General features: G+C 44.2%; 2 protein-coding genes across 4 annotated transcripts; both read right to left on the bottom strand.

Annotated features, from left to right (window-relative positions):
* Positions 1-226: 226 nt before the first annotated feature.
* LOC113162068 (calpain-2 catalytic subunit-like) lies at positions 227-15,287 on the bottom strand. Of its 3 annotated transcripts, none has more exons than XM_026360050.1 (15): positions 15,211-15,287; positions 10,432-10,638; positions 10,170-10,239; positions 9,954-10,072; positions 9,722-9,855; positions 6,145-6,313; positions 4,440-4,523; positions 4,217-4,302; positions 3,906-3,980; positions 3,637-3,797; positions 1,953-2,113; positions 1,741-1,752; positions 1,015-1,226; positions 791-850; positions 227-486 (listed from the first exon to the last, which is right to left on the bottom strand). In XM_026360050.1, exons 2-14 carry the CDS (start codon positions 10,600-10,602, stop codon positions 796-798), a joined length of 1,509 nt encoding a protein of 502 aa, XP_026215835.1. In that variant the 5' UTR covers positions 10,603-10,638; positions 15,211-15,287; the 3' UTR covers positions 227-486; positions 791-795. The 3 variants fall into 3 exon arrangements, with proteins under 3 accessions (XP_026215835.1, XP_026215836.1, XP_026215837.1); XM_026360051.1 differs by lacking the exon at positions 15,211-15,287 and adding an exon at positions 14,174-14,206; XM_026360052.1 differs by lacking the exons at positions 227-486; positions 791-850 and having other exon boundaries at positions 1,111-1,752.
* Positions 15,288-17,860: 2,573 nt separating this feature from the next.
* Positions 17,861-20,872, bottom strand: map1lc3c (microtubule-associated protein 1 light chain 3 gamma). Its single transcript, XM_026360056.1, has 4 exons — positions 20,691-20,872; positions 20,556-20,611; positions 20,349-20,455; positions 17,861-18,394 (listed from the first exon to the last, which is right to left on the bottom strand). The coding sequence occupies exons 1-4, from the start codon at positions 20,749-20,751 to the stop codon at positions 18,232-18,234; spliced, it is 387 nt and encodes a 128-aa protein (XP_026215841.1). The 5' UTR covers positions 20,752-20,872; the 3' UTR covers positions 17,861-18,231.
* Positions 20,873-21,956: the final 1,084 nt, after the last annotated feature.

The following is a 21,956-nucleotide window of genomic DNA, read 5'->3' as shown; positions in this document are numbered from 1 at the left end:
AAGTTGAACTAAAGTCCTTCAGCTTTTGTTGGCTGATGTTTGGGAAGTTTTGCTGTTTAACATGTTATGTTCCAGTCATTCTGCTTTCAGAGTGAGACAGAGCCTCCACAGGTCGAGAGGAAGAAGAGTTTAGTGCTGATGAAGCTTAATGTCGCAGATAGTGACTGTTCACTTAGAGGTCAAAGGTCTGTGAGGTTGGTAACGTAACTTCAGAGAGACGAGAAGATTCAGATCAACAGTTTTTATTCAAGTGAAAATGAGAAACAACAGTGATAAAAAGGACCAAACAACAAAAGCAAAGACAAAAGGCCTAAAACTAAACCGGTATTCTAACTAAACTAACAGAAACTAAACAGTGAAGACAGAACCAGTCCTGGTGTAAGTCGCAAACAAAGTAATGGAGACAGGAACGGCTGCTGCGAGGAGACCGGGCCACCGTTCAACCTCCTTCATATGGACTTCCTGTCAGAAACGGACCTGGTTCACCTGAAGGGCGACAGCAGAACACTCACACACAAGGTATCAGACAGCAGAAGACCACGTCTTAGTGAAAGAAACCAGGAAACTGAAGTTACTGTACAACAGTTTGGTTTGTTACCAAGACCTGGAAAAGGCTGAAGACACCAGAGACTTGGTTAAAGGACCAATTCAGATTCTGAAGTCAGTGTTTCCACTGGGAACAATTCTCTGAGTTATGTCATTTTATTGTTACTCTGTGTTTAGAAAATGACCCTGAAACCTAATCTATTGGTCCGGCACCAGTCAGACTGGAACAGGACTGGAGTTTTACCTGCTTCAGACCCAGGTCACTATTTCCCCTGGTCCTTTCTGTCCAGAGCTGTGAACAAGTCTGTGGAAGGAAACAACAATCACACTGGGAACACTGGGAACCAGTCAGGCTGAAACCTCAAAACCAGCTCCTGTTTTTCTGTTTGTTTGTTTCTGTTCTGTCCTTCTATAAAGAAACCACTGTAAGGGACTGAAGGTTTCCCAGAATCCCAGTATTAGTCTGACCTGGTCTGGGCCTTTTTTTCCGTTAACACCCTCAGGATGAAGCTTCTCTGGTGGTTCGGTTCAAAGGTGGAGGGGATGATGATGTAGTCTCCGGGCGGCAGCTTGAAGCGCTCACACACCTCCCTCTGGTTGGAGAAGGCCTTAATGCGAGCAGCCACCTTCTGCTTCTGCAGGACGTCCTGGCCCAGGTGGATGTTCCTGTGACCTTTGAACTGACCACAGAAGAAGACGAGTGAATGTGAAGCCCGACTCCTGGTCTGAGACTGTTTCCAAAAAACCGTGACTTTAAGTACACAAACTGAGATGTGCGATTTTATAAATAACATTTGCTCATTTTGAATTTGATGCAGCCGTGTTTCAAAAAGTTGGACAGGGCAACGAACGACTGGTAAAAATGTTAAAGTACACCTGGTGGAACGTTCCACAGCTAATGAGGTTAATTAAGAACAAGTGGAAACTGCAGGAAAACAGGATAAGATCCAGGAGCAGCGGAACCGGCTCTGACTATAATGGATCCCTGCTGCAGGACTCTGCAGGTGTTTTCAATCAGTGCTTTTTGTACCTGGATTGAAGGAAATCAAACTGCTGGAAGAACAGGAAACTGTTAAATCATCAAACGCTGGTTCATATTGGGATGATTTTCATCCTTAAAATTCTTTATCTGATTTTCAGGTTTGAAGAAGTCGACGTGTTTTAGGAATCTGTTGTTACATCTGCTGAACTCACCTCGTTAGGAACCTGTAACAGTAAAAACAGAAGGAAACGAGAATCTAAATGACAGGAATTAAACACGTAGCAAACACTTGTTAGGAAATGATGGATGTAGAAACCAACACTGTAGATGGAAGAAGCCGCTCTACTAATAAGAACATCAACCAAATATGTTCCTGCTATTTCTGACTCTGGACTTGTTTCTTATCATGTTTCATGTGTTTCACCTTGTAGACGCTGAACCCGATAGACGTGAGGTTTTGTTTGTCCTTGCGAGAGACTTTCTGCATCAGACCGATCAGGACGGTGCAGCCGTCCACTCTGTCGTGAGGGTCGTCGTCCACGTCCTCCAGACAGATGAAGAACTGAGGGTTGGAGCAGAACGAGGCTGCAGAGAGAAAAAAGGTGGGTTTGTACGACATGCACCAGGTCTTTCCTGTCGGTAAATCAGTGTGGGACACAAACAGGAAGAAATCCTCAAAACAGCAGCCAAACGTCAGCTGCTGGAACTGAAAGAAGTTAAAATGGTGCTCGGTTTACTGTGTGAGGCTCAAGTGGAAATGACAGCTCAACGTGCTGCAAGTGCAGAAAACACACAGGACACTAAGTCGATGCAGATTCTCAGTAGTCCTGGTGAAGTTATCTGGAAGTTGAGTCCTGACCTAGTAACTGGATCTCAACTCCTTCCCAGGATTGACACCGACCCACTGGTTCAGATATGTGGAACACCTGGGTGAAGATTAAGATCCAGGAGGTTCAGTCTTTCACAGACCACATTAACTCAGTGGATACCAACATCAGTTTCACTAGAGAGGACACCAAAGACAACCGTTTGGCCTTCCTGAACTGTGCGGTCATCAGTGGGGCAGACAGCAGAAAGATTTACAGAAAACTCACCCACACTGACCAGTACCTGTTGTTCGACTCACATCACCCATTACAACACAAACTTGGAGTCATCAGGACCCTGAACCATAAAGCGAAAAACATCCTCATCTCCACAGAAGCCCATTTGAAAGAAGACAGGCATCTGAAGACCTTACATGGCTCGGGTTTCAGAGAAGCTGAAAAGGCTTTTTGGACAACACAGCATACCTGTCTACGCATAACTGCTTTGGACGAGGGTCTGTTTGTGCACATTTTCAAAACTTGCCACTTCTATAATCAACACTGTTTTTCAGCGTGACAGTGTACAGGAACATTTTAGGTTCTTCAAGGACCCCAAAAGGGGCTCAAATAACCCAGATTATGTTTTATATTTTATTTTATTTTAGATTGTCCAAAGTAGCTAGATTTAGCTTTGGTACATTCATAGCATTCTGTCATCAGATTCCTGAGATTTCCACCTGGAATGGTTCAGTTTACAGACCGTCTGTAGTAGAGTTGGACTGTTGACCATCAGTTGTCTTGCTACAGAGTCAGTAGACCTATGAGTGCTGCTAGAGCTAATGCACAAATCCATCAAACACTCAGTAAAGAGGACCATCACTACTTTAGGAAATAAAGGACAGTCTCACAAATCTCAGGATCTTTGACTGAACGGTGTTTCTGCCAAGAACCTTTCCATCAGCTTGCCCGGTGGATTTGTTTGTCCACCAGTCACTATGACTGAAGAGCTAAAAGCTAAATTCAGAACCTGGTTACAAGGATTAAGGGGCATCGTAAACATTTTTACATTTGGTTAATATCAAGACTTAAATATGAGGGAACTGGGACCTTCTGAAAAGAATGTTATTTCATCTGATTTATGCATCGTCAATTCACAACAGAAGTCTTCTAAAACCTTACAAATATAACTGTATAAAGAATTATATAGAAAACCCAACAGCCCCACTGAGCAGCACCAGGAGACAGTGGAGAGGAAAAACTCTCTTTAGAGGAAGAAACCTCCAGCAGCATAAAAGGTTGTACCAGGGTAGTTACTACAGCCTCCCGCTGTGGAGCCAACCTTCCACTCCCCTTCAAACTCAGTGTAGTGCCAGCGCTTGGCCTCATCACTGCTCAGCATGTCTGGAGTCAGGTGGCAGATGTCGAGGTCTGAAAAGTGCTTCTGGAAGTCTTTGTAGGACATCCTGCAGAAGACGGTCTGATTACACCAACAGAAAGTCTACAGCAGCTTCCTCTCACTCAGCACCTCACATGTTCTCCAGCACACTGTATGAAATAATGTCGTCACTCACCAGAACTCGCCATCATCAGCAGAGTAATTCAGCTTCTTCTTCTCCCGCGGATGAATTTCCTTCCATTCCTTCGAACTGAGAAACAGTAAAACAGTAACACCTGAGAGGTGGAGGGTAAATCTGAAAGTCTGGTTTCAGCCGTGTTCGGGTTTGTGTGTCTGATCCGTTTTAAACCTTTACGGCTGACGTGTCCATCAACATGGTTTCTGTCCTCGTTTCTAATAGTTTCCACCTTCTCTCCTCTGGACTGATGCAGTCATTCCATCTAAATCACACACAGCAGCGTCTGATATTTAGCAGGATGTACTCACTCGTCGCTCCAGGCTCCGGTCCACTCCTTGTGACCCCAGGGGTTCCTGATCCTCACCAGGTCCACCAAAGAACCCAGGTGGTGGACCTGCAGAACAGAACCTCACGTCTTATTCTGAGACTATAAAACCAGCTGCAGATGCTCCTGTTCCTGCTCATATAAACAACCCAAACTGGATTTATTTCAGCACATCCTGTGCCCCATAATTTCCCAGAATGCCTCACCTGCTCTGCTGCAGTGATGGAGTAGGCGTGACCTTTGACCAGCTTCTGCCTGGTCATTGTCTCCATCTCTGACGAGCTGCCAATCTGACACAAATACAAACTGTCAGTGACAAAACACTGGTTTTTGTACACTCTGTACACCTGCTAATACAATCAATCAATCAGGGCAGAAACAAGTGTTTGTATCTGTTGGGTCTGGCTCTAAAGACAGAACCAGAAGGCAGAACATGGAACTCAGAGTGTAGACAGGATCGACTGGACTTTGTTCAGCAGCTGCTTCCTCTGGAGGTCAGAGGTCAGCTTAATGGAGTCCCATTGATTTATTACTAACGTTAACCATTTAATGAACGTTCTGTTTAACACTAAAGAAAACCAACAGATACAAGAAAATATTAAGACTCTTTCAGTGAAAGCTCTGTAAAACACTGTCGTCAGAGTTCTGTCAACCTGAAACTTGTTCAGCCTTCAGTTTATTGTAAATTATGGTGCCCAGGTGTCACGGTTTCGGCCTGGCCCCGGCCAGCCCTGGATTTTCCTCTCTCCCTCTCCCTCTGGACTCCTCCCACCGGCCATTTCTCTCCCTCGGCTCCCAGCTGCACATTGGCTCCACCTGTGTCCCCCTCAGGCTGCAAAAACTCTCCTCAGTCCTTCTCCCCCGTCAGATCGTCATCATTCCCCAACCTGTTTGCAGCCTGTGTTCCATGCATGATAGCAAACCTGCCAGCTACATAACCTGCCTGTTACTTGACCTGGCTGTTGAACTCTGCCTGCTGAACTCTGCCTGCTTCAGCTCGTCCTGCTCAGCCCTGTCTGCTTCCCCCTCCTGTATTCTCTGGACTTTGCCCCTCATTTGAACTGGACATTATTACCTGTTTTCCTGTGAGTGTTTTCCTGCCTTTGAGCAGTGGTTTTGTTTTGTACTTTGGTTCATTGGTTGTTACTTTGTCCCACGCCATTTTGGTAGTTTTACGTTTTACGTTGTCCTCGTGTTTCTGCCTGTTTTTGTAGTGTCGGTTGACACCCCCCTTAGTTTCCCTGTTTTTGTAATTTTCACTAATAAATCCTGTGTTCAATTCATACCTGCCTCGTTCCCCTCCTAATTTGTGACACCCAGGTATTTAAAGGACAGAAGAACCTGGTGAATAACATCCTTAGTTTTAGTTACATTGAACAAAGGAAGGATTCAGAGCAGCATTTAATAAATTCATTCACCACAGGACCATGGGACGAGGCGTCATTGTTCAGCAGGCTGACTGTCACTGTGTTGTCTGAAAAGAACACAGACTGATACTGTGGTCGGGTTGGAGAAGTGTCCGTTCACTCTCACACTCTAAGTCCTGCAGGTTAAAAAGTCTAAGATCCAGCCAGCAACATTTCCGGTCAAACCAAACTGCAACAGAGGCCAACTGCAGACATGATATATTCAAGATTTTAAAAACTTCACTAATCCCTGAGGGAAATCATCTATAGCCGCATAACTGGCTTTGAGATGTTAAAGGACCTGAGCCTCCTTAGAAAATACATCGGACTCTGAGCTTGTTGCGTGTGTTGTGTTGAGGCAGCTCAGATTTCTCCAGCTAAAAGAAAATAAGTGTCTGTACTGATCCAGTCTATCCTCAGTATGTGACAGACTTATTGGACTTTGTTAATAAACAGCTGACTCTTGATAGAAACTCTTTTTTTCTAAACAGTGTCAGAAATCTACCTGGATAGAGCAGCCGAGCAGCGAACCAAAGGTCAGAGCTTTCCTCAAGATGTTGAACAGGAAGGGTGGAGACGTCGTCAGATCGTAGCTCTCTGAGATTCCTCCGGTGAAATCTTCAAAACTTTCACTACTGTAACCACCGTTTAGAGCCTCGTATGAGCCGTTGACCCTGTATATGCAGGATAAGTACTGTGAAAACTTTAAATTTGCTAAATTACAGTGTATTAGCATAAAAAGTGTTTAATTCAAACGTATGATTCAACCATCCCAACATGTACCAATGTAGAAATATGGAATACCACAGGGCTCGGTTCATGGCCCTATTCTGTTATTTCTCTACATTTCACTGATAGGCTCAATTATACAGGACAAGCCTCTAACTAGGACAACACAAACTGAACAAGTCAGTGCTTGTTTCAGGGGTAGCTGTTTTTTCTCTAGTACGGAGTCTGCTCTTCTAAACTGCTATTTTTTGAAAAGGGTAGCCAGGAAGTTTTGCTCTTCTGGTGACTTGGATACTTGGTCTGTTGTTGTTGCTACTTTCAGCTTAATAATTACTGAGCATTTACACCTTTGGCTGAACAAAGGCACCAACATTAGTTTGGTTTTAATAAGGGGATGGGTTTAGCTGTAGCAATTAGTCCCATATTCAAGGCAACTGTTGGCCTGGAGTGTCCGCAAAAGCGTCAGCCTTTGCGTTCAGCCCCCTTTGTGTGAAGACTTGGGTAAAGACCCGTGAGTCTTTATTATTCTTTTTATCTTTTGTATTCCTCTTTGCAAGGCTTCCTTATCTTTTATTGTTTTTTCTTATCCTCTCATTTCAGCACACTCCATCTCTATATCTTTTCATCACTGTGTGCTTTATGAAAATCTCTGTTCTCCTTAACAAACACAGGACGTGTTGCTTCTTCAAGAGACGACACCTTGCCCACCTGCACACCTTCACCCAGACCTGACTGCCAGTCTACAGTAAACAAGACTGACTTCATTCCAGCTCTCACTACACAGTCAACTGTTCAGCTACTGGCACTTACAGAGACCGGGATCACTCCACACACAGCCACCACAACTGCACTCTCCACTAATTTCCCTTTTTCTCATACTCCTCACCTATCAGGACAGGGACTGACACCTGGAGGTTTTCTCCCTCAGCGGTCTCTCGTCATTGGAACATTATGCCAACACGATCATTGGACCAGTTACAGTCCACTTGATTGTGATCTATCGACTACTGGGCCTGCTGGAAAACTTCCATGATGAGCTTAACATGCTGCTCTCCCACTTCCCTGAAGATGGCAATCCAAATAATCTTGGGGGACGTGAACTTACACCTGGACAAACCTCAGGCTGCTAAAATCCTTGCACTTCTGAGCCAGTTTGACCTGAGACTGGTCCCCACTCCCCAATGTTGTCCCCATTGGAACACAACTCCTTGAGAGAGGTTGGACTCTCTTCTACTCTGGAGTTGCCCATGGTGAGAGGCGGCAGGCAGTGGTGGGCTTGCTTATAGCCCCCCAGCTCAGCTGCCATGTGTTGGAGTTCTCCCCGGTGGACGAGAGAGTTGTTTCCCTGCGCCTTCGGGTAGGGGATAGGTCTCTCACTGTTGTGTGTGCCTACGGGCCAAATAGCAGTGTAGAGTACCCGGCTTCCATAGGGTCTCTGGAAGGGGTACTGGAAGGTGCTCCGACTGGGGACTCTGTCGTCCTACTGGGGGATTTCAATGCCCACGTGGGCAATGATAGTGACACCTGGAGGGGCTTGATTAGGAGGAACGGCCTCCCTGATCTTAACCCGAGTGGTATTTTGTTATTAGACTTCTGTGCTAGTCACAGCTTGTCCATAACGAACACCATGTTCAAGCATAAGAGTGTCCATCAGTGCACGTGGCACCAGGACAATCATCTGACCTCCGACCATATGTCTTGGGCACTCGGGTGAAGAGAGGGGCTGAGCTGTCAACTGATCACCACCTGGTGGTGAGTTGGATCCAGTGGCGGAGGAGGAAGCCGGATAGACTTGGCAGACCCAAACGTATTGTGAGGGTCTGATGGGAATGTCTGGTGGAACCCTCTGTCAGAGAGGTCTTCAACTCCCACCTCCGGGAGAGCTACAATCAGGTTCCGAGGGAGCCTGGAGACATTGAGTCCGAGTGGACCATGTTTTCCACCTACATTGTCAATGCGGCTGTTCGGAGCTGTGGCCGTAGGGTCTCTGGTGCCTGTCGTGGCGGCAACCCCCGAACTCGGTGGTGGACACCGGAAGTAAGGGAAGCCGTCAAGCTGAATAAGGGGTCTTATCAGGCCTGGTTGGCCTGTCTTGGTTGACATGCCTTTGCAGCATCGCATGGAGATCAGGGACAGTACCTCTGGACTGGCAGACCGGGGTGGTGGTTCCTCTTTTTAAAAAGGGGGACCGGAAGGTGGGTTCCAACTATAGGGGGATCACACTCCTCAGCCTCCCTGTGAAAGTCTATGCCAGAGTGCTGGAGAGGAGAATTAGGCCGCTAGTCGAACCTCGGATCTAGGAGGAACAATGCGGTTTTCGTCCTGGCCGTGGAACACTGGACCAGCTCCATACTCTTGCCAGGGTGCTCGAGGATTCATGGGAGTTCGCCCATGCAGTCTACATGTGTTTTGTGGACTTGGAGAAGGCGTTTGACCGTGTCCCTCGTGGCATCCTGTGGGAGGTACTTTGGGAATCGGCAGCAGTAATGCGGTCAGTGTACCGGTCCGTCGTAGTGAAAAAGGAGCTGAGCCGAAAGGCAAAGCCCTCGATTTACCGGTCAGTCTACGTTCCTACCCTCACCTATGGTCATGAGCTTTGGGTCATGACCGAAAGGACAAGATCGCGGATACAAGCAGCCGAAAAGAGTTTCCTCCGTAGAGTGGCTGGGCGCACCCTTAGTGACAGGGTGAGGAGCTCAGTCACCCGGGAGGAGCTCGGAGTAGAGCCGCTGCTCCTCTGCATCGAGAGGGGCCAGTTGAGGTGGCTTGGGCATCTGTTTCGGATGCCTCCGGGACGCCTCGCAAGGGAGGTTTTCCGGACATGTCCCACCTGGCGGAGGCCCCGGGGAAGACCCAGGACACGATGGAGGGATTATGTCTCTCAGCTGGCCGGGGAACGCCTCGTCATCATGGGAGGAGGCTTAATGTTCCCTTTCCACTGGCTGGATGCACTAGGAAGCTGCTGGCATTCCCCTGCCTAATCTGTTCTTTTATTAATATTATTTCTATTATCCCATCCTGCCTTGACCAAACCAGTCAAGGCAGATGGCCGCCCATCCTAAGCCTGGTTTTGATGGAGGTTTCCTCCATTGAAGGGAGTTTTTCCTCTCAACTGTCCCTGTGCAACACTAGATCCTCAAGGGGGATTGTTGGGTTCTCTTTATGAATTTAAAAGATTTTGTGAATTGCCTTGAGATAATTGTTATGATTTCACCCTATATAAAAAAAGTGAATTGAGTTCAGGTCAGATGGACTGAAAGACAGTGGAAACATGATGTGTGGTTTCTGTGTCAACGATTAAACATTTATTTATTTACTGTCATGTGCGTCTTGTCTTTCTCTTTCTCTCTTACTTAGCGTAGGCCTTGTCCAGCAGAGCGCTCCAGAACTCTCTTTTCTCGGCTGAGTGGTTGAAAAGCAGTTTGCCGTGTCTGGTCGGCAGCCGGTCATCCACCACCACGTCCACCCACTTCCCAAACTGCCACAGCTGCATGAACAAGAGCAGCAGGTCACTACAGGTATATCTCATCAGTGGAAACATTAAGAACTGCAGTAAGTGGACCTCGAGTGCAGAATGATGCTGACCTGGAAGTGGAAGATGCCGGCGTACAGAGACCTGAAGCTCTGAGCAGGAGGGACCACTCTGTTCAGGATCTGAGGGTCCAGGGTCAGAGAGGCCATGCCAGCCATCAGCCAGCAGTCACCTGACACACGGACACTAGGTCACATGATCACACAGGTCTGTGTGCGTGTGTGTGTGTGTGTGTGTTGATGTGTGTGTGTGTGTGTGTTGGTTCTCACCCATGGATCCCTGACAGATGTCCGTTCTTGTGGCTTCATCTACAATGAACTTAGGATTAGAACACAGCTCCTGATTGGACGAGACAGTGACATCATCACAAATCAAATGAAGAACCGAAAATGTGAACAGATCCAGTCATGATGTCTACAGACCACAGTTGGACCAGTTGGCAGAAGAAGAGATAAAGGAGAACAGACTGAACAGAACCAGAACCCACAGTGGAGAGAGAGCTGCTGAATCAGTATTGGGTCTGTGTCTCACCTTGGGCCGTTTCCACTCCACCTCTTTGTGGTCTTTTCCCAGAGAGGCGCTGCTTGCGGGGAACGTCGGGTCGCAGAACAGTGAGCCCGTCTGCAGACACTGACTTCGAAGCTGCTCGAAGTTCTGCTGGTTGAAGGAGATGGTTTTGATCTCAGATGCTTTGTTTGCCATCCTGAGAGTCTCTGGTCCAGGTTCCAGTGTGATATTCTGAATTGTTCAGAGACACATGAGGCTGTCACTTCACTTTCTTGTTTGATAACTGTTCTTCTCACTGTCTTCTGTGTCTTTTAGCTGAGCTCCAGAAATGAAACCTTTCATATTGAAATATTCAGATCTAACTTTTTCTTTTGATGTCCAAAAAATCTAATCAAACTTCAAACAATCTTTCACTGTAAATCTGTCTTTTGAAACTGAGGTAACAGCTGTAGGTTGTTAGCAGGCAGCTAGCATTAGCCAGATACTCTGCAGCAGCATTTCAGCACTGGCTCCAGTATGAGGTTGTATAGACTTATAATAGTTCACTGTCAGAAAAACAATTGTATTTATAAATAACGCTCATGTGTCCCAATAACCAGATTTATCCAGGTGCACCCTCCCACGATTGCCAGTCAATACACGTTGCACAGCTGATTATGCTCCTTCCTGCAGGTTGTGGGCTTACAGGAAGGTGGGCCCAAGTTGCTCCTTCAGCCTGGGCCCAGGTGAAGCTGATCCGGGTGACAAAGTGGTCCGTATTTAAACTCTATTCATAAAGAGTTTGTAAACTGCTCCTGGTCTTGCCCATTGCCTAGGACCTGTTTGCTGCCACCGGAGAAAGGTGGTTTGTCCCGTCCAGGCTGAAGGAGAGATTCTGCCTCAAGTGGAGGAGTTTAAGTATCTTGGGATATTATCCACAAGTAAAGAATGGACCTATGGTCTTGAGCTCTGGGTCACAATCGAAAGGACAAGGTCCCAGATACAAGCGGCCAAAATGACTTTCCACCTCAGGGTGGTTGAGCGCAACCTTAGAGACAGAGTGAGGAGCTCAGTTACCTGAGAGGAGCTCGGAGCAAAGTTGCTGAAAGGGCTTGGGCATTTGTTTCTGATGCCTTCGGGACGCCTCCCAGGGGAGGTGTTACGGACATGTCCCACTGGGAGGAGGCCCCAGGGAAGACCGAGGATATGTTGGGAGGACTACGTCACTCACCTGACCTGGGAACGCATCAGTCAGTTATATGAATATATAATATTTACATTTACATTTACATTTTTTCATCACGGCAGCAACTTCCAAGTGAGGTAAAGGCTAAATATCTAAGGCAAGGAGAACAAAATGTAAGTGCTCTAGGAAGAAGTTTCCATTTCATGAGATGCAAGTGCAAGATGGAACAGAGATTGTTTTTCTTTTTTGAAGATTAAAGTGCAGAGAAATTTGTGGATCTGTTTTTAGCAGGTTTTGCCTGGGATCTTTAGAGGTGAGGGGGCCATAAGACTTTTTTCACTTACAGAATACAGTCAGACAGAGGGATTAGACCTGGATCAGAGAGTTCAGGTACTGGTGCTGTCGAGTCGACCACTCTGTAGATCACAGTCAGGACTTTGAACCTGATGCAGCAGCTCCATGAAGCCAGTGCAGAGATCTGAACAGTGGTGTAACGTGTCCTATTTACTGATCAAACACGAGAGTACTGCTGCATTTTGCATTTTGACAGTAGTCAAGACCAGATATGACCAGAGCCCGAACAACGAGTTAGGTATTAACATTGAATTGTATTTCTACCAAACACACTTAGATTTTGTGTTTGTGACTGAACGAAAATTAGAATTAAAGGCCATTTACTGTTGAAATGCATTAGACTCTTTTCCACTCCATAACTTTTTAAATCATTGTAGATAATAAGTGTCTTGATTCAATTCAAGATTGCATAAATTTTAATAATCTGAGGAAGAAATAACTTTTTCCTTAATACAGCTGCTCTCTGCTGAAAATGAAAGGGAAAAGGAAAAATGATGATGAGCAGTAAATGGACAGTATGTCGGTGAAGATTCTCAGTCGTCGACTGAGAATTGAGTCATGGCAACTGGACTTCCTTTAGTTAGTTGAAACGTTTCGCTACTCATCCAAGTAGCTTCTCCATCTGAAGATAGTTGGTTAGAGGCCGCAAATTTATGCTCCAGGACTGGTTTCACTCCACCCCTTGCCCTGAATAGGCTCGTTAGGTGAAACAAAGGATGGGGGGGATGTGAAGGATGTAATGATCACACCTCTGCCCACCCCCTCTTAACACCTAAATGGGTCGTTAAGTGTGTCCAACCTGGTGCAGGTGTGAACTGGTTCTGGCCTTTTTCAGGATAGATGAAAAGGCAGCGTGAAGTGAGTAAAGGAAGTCCAGTTGCCATGACTCAACTTCCAGATAAATGAACCGTAATTACCATAAACATAAAGAACTGAACTAGAACTGCTCAGGTGATCACTGAAAGGTTCCTTTTGATGATAATAATCACTTTATTACTTATTAACTTATAACACTCTGGGAACATTATTAGTAATTAAAGCAAATCTTGACAAAACCTCTACTGCACCTTGTAAGACACACAGGTCAAATTGCACAGCGCTAGAATGCAAACCCCTTTCAGTGTCTATTCAGTTCTCACATTAATAAACAAGACGTGAACAGTGTTCACTGCTAAAGTATCACAAACGATTGTCAGCAGATCCTAAAGAACTGAAATCAGAACAATGGGTCACACCTAAACCCTGACCGTCCACAGAAAAAGTCACACTATATATTTCGTTGCCTTTAGTTTTGATTACATCACGTATTCACTGTGGCATCATTTCAATCAGCTTCTTCAATGTCTCAACTTTTATTCTCGTCCAGAGTTACATTCATTTTTCTCCAAGATCTTGTTTTGATGATGGAAAGTCTTCTCCAGCACTTCCCAAATATTCTCTTTGGGTTTAAGGTCTGGACTCTATGGGTTTAAGGTCTGGACTCTGTGGGTTTAAGGTCTGGACTCTGTGGGGTTAAGGTCTGGACTCTGTGAGGTTAAGGTCCGGACTCTGTGAGGTTGAGGTCCGGACTCTGTGAGGTTGAGGTCCGGACTCTGTGAGGTTGAGGTCCGGACTCTGTGAGGTCAAGGTCTGGACTCTGTGGGGTTAAGGTCCGGACTCTGTGAGGTTAAGGTCCGGACTCTGTGAGGTTGAGGTCTGGACTCTGTGGTGGCCGATCCATGTGTGAAAAACAGGTGTCATGTTCCCTGAACCACTCTTTCACACTTTGAGCCTGATGAATCCTGACATTGTCCTCTTGGAATACGTCCTTTTCATGTATGGAATAACCTGGTCATTCAGTATATTCAGGTCGTCAGCTGACCTCATTCTTTGGACACATAACATTGCTGAACCTAGACCTGACCAACTGCACCAACCCCAGATCATAGCACTGCCCCCACAGACTACAGTTGACACTAGACATGATGGGTGCATCACTTCACCTCCTCTCTTCTTACCCTGATGCTCCCATCACTGTGGAACAGTGTCAATCTGTTGACAGGGTCAATCATCAGACCACATGACCTCCTTCTGTTGCTCCAGAGTTTTTTCCAATTAGCCTCCCTGACAAGTGTTTTTTAATGTTCTGCACTTATGTAGCTGTTCTATCTAACTGGTTCTCAAAGCACTTTCACACTGCTTCTCATTCACACACACACACACACTCCCACACCGATGGCAGAGCTGCCTGCAGCTGATCTGACTCACCGGGGGCAACTTGGGGTTCAGTATCTTGCCCAAGGACACTTCGGCATGTGACAGGAGGAGCCAGGAATCGAACCACTGATCCCGTAATGGTAGATGACTGCTCTACCTCCTGAGCCACAGCCGCCCAAGGCTACAGCTGTTTAGTCCCAATCCCTCGAGTTCCCTTCACATTGTGTTTGTGGAAATCATCTTACTTTCACTAATAAACAAAAGAAGTAGAGTCAGAGGTTAGAGGTACCGCAAGGTCATCATCCAGTGGGAGGCTCTGACCTCCTGTTGTAGCTTTTACCCACAGGAAGAAACCTGCATTGTTTTATGACTTAATTATTGATTTTATGGAAGACATTAATTAATTCAAGTCTGCATTGTGCTTTTTGTTGGCTGGTGTTTTGTATATCTGTATGTTACCTGCAACTTCTCCTCATGAATATCAGTAGTTTGAGAGTTTTCCCACAGAGATAAAACGTTTAAAAAGTATTTTTACAACTGTGAAAGATTTTTTTTCCTAAGGATCAGACAACAACAGATACGGTTACAGGTCAGCAACCAGTCTCCCGGTCGGTGCTGTTCCAGTAGGGCTTAATTTATCCCACAGAAGACTTCCACAAGATTTCCAATTAGAGCAGAGTTGGATACTGGAAGGGGCTGTTAGAGAGAAGGAGCTCAGATAAGCCTTTATTCTCAAGGCCAGAGGAGCTGTTGTGTAAAGAGGAATTAGTCCTTTTTAACTTGATAATCATATAATCTTGTATTATTAGAGCCCTAGAATAAAATATTAACTCTAAATTAAGTCTGAAAGTCTTGAAGAAATTATCAAGACATTTAAACAACCGTCTCCTTTCATAAGAAGCTTGGTTTTCATTTTCTCCCTTTTCTGCTTGTCTCCAACAAACAAACTGACTAAGACAAAACAGGAAGTAACACATTTTCATTTTCCTGCTCTTCTCTGTCTTCTTCTGTCTCTTCTCCTCGCTACTGTCCAAACGAACAAACTGACTCTGAGAAGTTAAAGAATGATAATGTTGTTATAGACTCACCTGCTTCACACTCACTTTTCTTTCTGCTGTGTCGATACACAATGGTCTGAACTACCTGCTCAGTTTCATTTCAGTGGCTCCTCCCCCTTTATATTTATAGAATATCAGGTGCGTCTGAAGTTGTTGAACATCATTGTGAGTTCAGGTTTTTCCTGTTCATCTCTGAACGTCATCGTACAAACTGCAGTTAACAAGTCTGTGAACATGTTGTTTTGGAAAACTGTGAATTATAGACTGTGTGATGTTGATGTGTTTTAGTTGTGTCCATGTCACAGTTTGAACCCCGTCTCTGTGTGTGTGTCTGTGCAGATGAGACAGAAACAGTCGTATGTGGAGTCTCAGCTCATTGTAGCTGCAGCAGCACCACCTGCTGTTTAGAGCTACTAACTACAGCGGAGGTCAACTCTCCATCTTGTCCTAAATCACTTATTAATCACATACTTTATTGATCCTCTTGGGAAACTTGCTGTTTGAACAGCTGCGGTAGATGACGGTACTACGGTGGGGTTTCAGGGTCTGGACTGGGTGTCACAGACCTTATTTTTTTCTGTGCATGATGTTCACAGAGAAGTTACTGATAAGTTAGAAACATCTCATTCTAATCCTAGAAAAACATGTTTTTGTTGTGGACCATTTTCAACCAGTAATTAATTCCAGGGTTCACATACTTTTTACACTGTGAAGGTTTTTATGGTTGTTAAAAACATAAAAGATCAGAATTTTTTATTGTTACTTAAGCAGCATTATATATGTTAATACTCAGACTTAGACGAAGATCACATCACATCACACTCACCTCCCCTGGTTATAAGTTGAACTTCATGATGGAGTTGTGTGGACGGGTGAGGGTGCAGTCATGTGTATAGAGAGTGTACAGTAGCACATATCCCAGTGGGGTGCTGCAGGTGAGGCCCTACTTTGACTCTCTGTGGCCGGTTGTAGAGGAAGTTCTTCATTAGAATAGAATAGAAACTACTTTGTCACAGCAGCCATTAAGTAGTAAAATTAGTGCCAACATGTGATGTAACAGTGTGATAAAAGAGCACAGCCTGCAGGTGATGAAGCTTTTTCCTGTTCGCTGCCTCTGAACAGCTGGACCAGTCCAGTTTGCCATCCAGCTGCACTCCCAGGTACCTGTAGCTGGAGAAAACGTCCACCTCCGTGCCTTGGATCTGCTGTGACTTATTAAATGTGCTGCTTCTGGACAGTTATTCAGTTGCCACCATAGCTACATCCCGATTCCCTCAATTGATTGTTGCTCGATCGGCCCAGAAGTCGTGCTGCTCCTCCATCCCGAAGGACGTCCCACCTTCATTTACTGGACCTTCTTTATTGGAAACCTCTCTTTATTGATGTGAGACCACATCACACCAACACAGTTTTATACTGAAAATCCAGTTATAACAGTAAAACAGAACCAACAAGACCTTTTATATGATCTGTTTTCAGAACCATCATCTGGATCATGGATCTTTAGTTCTGTTTAACCAAAACTAACTAGAAACTAGAAACAAACTGTTTCTCTACATCTGTAATTTACTGAACATCGTCATTAACACAGGAGAGTGGGTATAACTAGAACTGTTATATATTTACATCATCAACTAATTTGATTTGTTCATATTAGTTGATCTAATAATGCATTTCTACAAATTAACATAATTGGAATTTGAGTCATGAATTTAAAAACAGGAAACCAATACATGTAATGTGACTAATAACTAAATGTGTTTGTCATTAAAATCATTAACTGAGTATTAAAGTCTAAATTAACGTAGTAAAAATACAGAAGCAGGTTTTAATTAAAGAGCAGATGTTTCTATTTAAAAACTGAGGTGGAGCTTTTTCTATTATAATCTGGACAAATGTCTCCAATCCAACCAAAGTGAGCACAAAGTCTACCAGCTGATCCACAGCTGACAAACAGCTGCTCCACTGTCATCAGCAGAGAACGTCTCACGTCTCCCTTTCCTCGTATACGTACGTGTATCCTGAGAGGGAACTCAGCAGTAACGTAGTAACAGACAAACCAAACACTAACACTGTGTTAGAAAACTGACTATAATCTACATAGATTATTATAGATTATATAATCTGATCCACAAACAGCACAGCACTTGGTACTTCAAGTCTACTTTGACTCGAGTATTTAATTTGTGTACTCCTGTCACCTCAGTTTACACCCAGGCCTGAGGTGCATCCCAAGACAGATACTGTGTAAGAACTAGAACTCCTAGATCAGTTTCTGTCAGTACGTTTTATTTATATACTATAACTGAATCATCTGAGAGTATTTGACATAACAGAATCCCAACAAATCCCCTTTAAACAGCATCAGTGGAAAAACTCTTTTAGTAAAACAAACCGTCAGTGGAACCAGACTCGGGGCGGGCGGCCATCTGCTTTGACGGGTTGGGAGTGAACAGACGGTAACAAAAGAAGCTGATCAGAGAACCAGCCTGCAACGTCCTGATGCCATCCGCCAATAGAAAATACGAGCTGGACCATATGAGCTCGTACCACAATGAACAAGAGGGAGAGGAGCTCACAACTGATGTGATCATGTGCTCGATGGAATAAACAGGAATGCAGAGAGAATACTGTAAAGAAACTTATTGAGACTGACCCACAGACAAAGGACAGAAACCGGGACACAAGACGGTGTGCTGCCAAAATTATACTTTAGTAAATGTTAGTTCCAGTTCTGACTTCAAAGTTTAATATACTGGACTTAAACAGCAGCTACAATTCTTATTAAAGACACCATTAAACAAAAACATACATCATGATCTTTATACTGTATAAAACAAAAAAAAACAGTGTCCCGACAACCAAACCACATCTCTGATCACCACTCTGCACTCACTCGGTTCTGTCATAAGATTTATTGGATCCACATCATTATTTAAAATCTGTTACACAACCAACATGTACAGAAATATTACAATATGTACAAAATGTTTTCTATTTACAGCAGACAGAGCTCAGCGGCCTGTAGCATTGGATAAAACGTGAAGCTGGTCAGTGTCCGAACATCTCCTGTGAGGCGTAGGTCATGTAAAGGAAGCCGTCCTCGTCCTGGTGGTCTTTGTAGACCTGAGCCATGGTCAGGGACATGCTGGTCAGGCCGCTCTTGTTGATGAGCAGGTAGAAGGCCTGTGTGGGCAGCAGAGCCATCCTGTTCCTGACGAGAGGACAAAGAGAGCAGTCGTTAATGATGAGAATGAAATACTTAACGAGCCGTGTGCTGGGACTACGGCAGCCTGGAGGGGACAAGTCACTGGACACGTCAGCTGAGACGAGTCCTTCACTGCTGCTTTATTTCCTCTGTTCGTCTTTCCAACATGAACAAACAACTCGAGACGTCAGAGGAACCGAATCCGTTCCCAAGTATCACTACAGCAGTAAAATGTGCAGTATTCTGAATGTTACACAAGTACAAACACAGGAAGTAGCAAAGTATACTGTGAATACTGCAAATGGAAGGGAAAGTACTGTATTTGGCTCATTCAGGTAAAAGTACCACGCTGAAAACACTACAAAGTAAATGTCTGGTATTTAAAAGTCCCAAAGTAAAATGAAACATGAACTACTTTATTTTTATTAAAGAAAACCTTTGATAGTAACCAATACTCCTTTAACCCAGATTTAAGCTCTACTTTTATTCCCTCTTTAAATACTTCAAATTTAAACTACAAATGTATTTAGTTACTTCACCACTTGTCAGTTCTGCTTAGGTCAAGCTGAAACTGAAGATTTGTACCATTAGTACTGTAAAGTACATGTAGTACTGTAAAGTACATGAGAGAATCCATTTACAGTAGATTCAGACTTCTTCAGGGTCCTGATAGAACAAAGAGGTTTCCAGTAAATATTGGATTAAACTCTTTTATCTCTATTAAAGGACGACGTCTGAACCAGAAAACCAACATTAATATATTATAATAATAAAATATTCAAACAAACTGAAGTGTTGAACAGCTGGAAACGTTTCAGGCGTTCCTTAAAACCCAGCGACGTGTTAAAGGTCTAAATTAAAAACTGCACCGAGACTAAAGATCTGGACCAACTCAAGTCTGTGTGGACACTTTGATCCAAGACTGAGTTCACTAGTCATCGATTCCAGGGTCAGTTTCAGAAAGCAGCAGAACACGTGAAGTGGGTTTTTGTACTCTGGGAAAACTTAGACTCGTTTACTATGAGACGCAGCTCATCACGTGACGTCTGAGTGAAATGACTCATTGTGTCTCAGCATCGTCTGTCGACTTTCTGCTGTGTAATTGTGACAGAGACAAAAACCTGGAAGCTGCTGAAGTCCAGAGTCAGACCTGAAGATCAGCAGTCAGGTCCCAACTCAAAGGTCTGAGACCAAATAAACACTGAAGTCGTAACTCTGTCCTGTTCAGGATCTGATCTGTTTGATCAGGATCAAACTCGGTTTCAAACTTCTCCGTTTGGTTTATTGACATTAAAACCTGTCGACCTGAAGGTCTTCAGATGATCCAGAGACACATCGATCTGAGAACTTAGAGGATTTTACAGTACAAACTTTTAACTGGAGATAATTTTTTAAAAACGACCAGTTCCAACCAGTCACCAGGACGAGTCACTGGACCAGAGTCCAGAGACAGACGCTTCTTTAAGACGTGTTGATTCACTGAGGTCTGTTCTGAATGAGGACTTCAGGACTTGTTCAGTTCCTACAGGCATCTGAGAAATGTGAAGGCTTCAGCAGGAAGTTAAATCAAGTTAGAATTCACTGAAGTTCAGGGTTCGTTTTCTAGAAAAGGTCCTAAACTCTAAACTTTTACAAATCAATATTTACCGACACTAAAAACATTTTAAACCTAAATGTTCTGACATGAAACAGTTTCCCAACACTGACAGCATCATGTTGGATGAAACGTGTCGATCGATTAATCGACTGGAAAAATAACTTTAATTTAAACTTGTTGTTGTTTTTTAATAGAATTCAAACTTTTGTTGGTTTCAGATTCTGACCTTTGACCTTTCTCTGCTCGTGTTTGTCACATGTGATTTATCTGAGTTAAATTCATGATCTGCATCATGAATCCTCAGAACGTTCAGCAGCATATTGAACATGAACCAGTATCGACAACAGTCAGACGAGCTTTTACCTGATGATGGTGACAAACTGAGTCATGGTGAGTTCATGCGGCACCAGGAACTTGGTTTTGTCCAGCGGAGGCAGGAACTTCTCCCTCTCGTAGCGCTCGATGATCACCTGTGAGGAAGCGGCCAACAGGTGAGAACCCAGGTGAGAACCCAGGTGAGAACCCAGGTGAGAACCCCACAGCTTCATCCTGCATCTGTCGCACACTTACCGGGATTTTGTTGGGGAACTTGGACCTGATTCCTGCCACTTCTTGTTTCCTCGTAGCTGCAGAGAAAGAAGAGAAACCGTCAGACGGAAGTTCTCAACGCGTTTTCTTCATCTTTCCTCCAGTGGAGACTTTTACCGAGACTCTTCCTCTGTTTGAAGGGTTTGTTCTGCGGCGGGACTTTGTCGAACGGAGGCATGGTGCGTGTCTGTGGACCGGTGTGAGTGGAGCCTGGATCCGGATCAACGGGAGCGTCGGACCGAGCAGGACTTAAATAGCGACGAGAGGCGGCTGTGGCGCATCAGCTGATTAGCACATGGCCGCAGTCACAGAGGGAACCTCCGCTGATTGAATCAAGTCAGAGCCGCAGGGCCGGACCCAGGTTTGTGGGGGCCTTGGGCTGAGCACCCTAACCCCCCAGTAACTCAAGTTACACATTGAAAGCAAATACTTTTACTTGTGTACTTCTACCACCTGTGACGATTTCATTTAATAATATAAATAATAATAAAAAAATAAATAATAGATATATGTAAAAATCACATCACGTTTACAACTTTAACCTGATTTAAGCTAATGCAATAATAATTATGATAATTAAGTTCCATAGTTCTATTGATCAGGTTTAATTTCCCAGGACTTTGGAATCTAAAGTCCTATAAACTGAATCTACAGGTGCATTTGGGTTCAGCCTGTGTCAATAAAGTCACAGGCTGAACAAAGGGAACATTTAAAGAAAGTTAAGTGAGTACTTTACCCAACATGTACTGTGTGTAGTTAGTTCTCCACTATAACAGCATATTTTTAGGGATCAGCAGGTGTCTGATGTTTTAGTCACTAATAGATCACAGATGACATGAGGAGTTTCTGTACTGTAGGTGTTACAGTACAAACAGTGTGAACAGGATTCACGAAAACTGCCTGCCCGTTCCTAATGGGACCTGCCATTCATCTAATCAGCCAATGGTGTGAGGCAGTTTACCTCAGTGGGTGGGACTAAGAGAGGGTTGATGTCACCTTACAGGTATGTCAAGTTATCTCTAGTACACTTCGCCGTGCTTTCAAAATAAAAGCTTGCTTCAATGGGTAAAGATTAGAATGTTTTAGATCCAGTAGTTTGAAATAAACATCACAAATTAAATGAATTTATTCATTATTTTTCACATCAATTATGTGGAATTTCAAATTGTAAAACAACATGGTGATAATAAACTAATTCAACAATAATCACAGTTTAATTTTCAGCACAGAGACAGATTCACTGTGAGAGGCCACTGTCATATGCATAATTATCGTATTGAATATTTTCTGGTAATTTCAGTGAGGTACAAAGCAAAATATCTAAAGGAGAAGATCTATAAAGTAAGTTTCATGTGGTAAATGTGCAGGATTTTATTTGTCTTA

This window comes from Anabas testudineus, chromosome 1 (genome assembly GCF_900324465.2).
Source record: "Anabas testudineus chromosome 1, fAnaTes1.2, whole genome shotgun sequence".
Classification (NCBI taxonomy): Eukaryota; Metazoa; Chordata; class Actinopteri; order Anabantiformes; family Anabantidae; genus Anabas; species Anabas testudineus.
The sequence above is the reverse complement of the archived record's forward strand: the minus strand, read 5'-3'. Positions and strand labels throughout refer to the sequence as shown.

Coding starts and splice junctions, on each gene's coding strand:
- LOC113162068 (XM_026360050.1), bottom strand. CDS start 10,602: ATGGCAAACAAAGCATCTGAGATCAAAACCATCTCCTTCAACCAGCAG. Junction 10,073..10,169: donor CATCTGTCAGGGATCCATGG/GTGAGAACCAAC, acceptor TCCGTGTGTCAG/GTGACTGCTGGCTGATGGCT. Junction 3,798..3,905: donor GCTGATGATGGCGAGTTCTG/GTGAGTGACGAC, acceptor CGTCTTCTGCAG/GATGTCCTACAAAGACTTCC.
- map1lc3c (XM_026360056.1), bottom strand. CDS start 20,751: ATGCCTCCGTTCGACAAAGTCCCGCCGCAGAACAAACCCTTCAAACAG. Junction 20,612..20,690: donor CAAACAGAGGAAGAGTCTCG/GTAAAAGTCTCC, acceptor CTTTCTCTGCAG/CTACGAGGAAACAAGAAGTG. Junction 18,395..20,348: donor CAGTTTGTCACCATCATCAG/GTAAAAGCTCGT, acceptor TCCTCTCGTCAG/GAACAGGATGGCTCTGCTGC.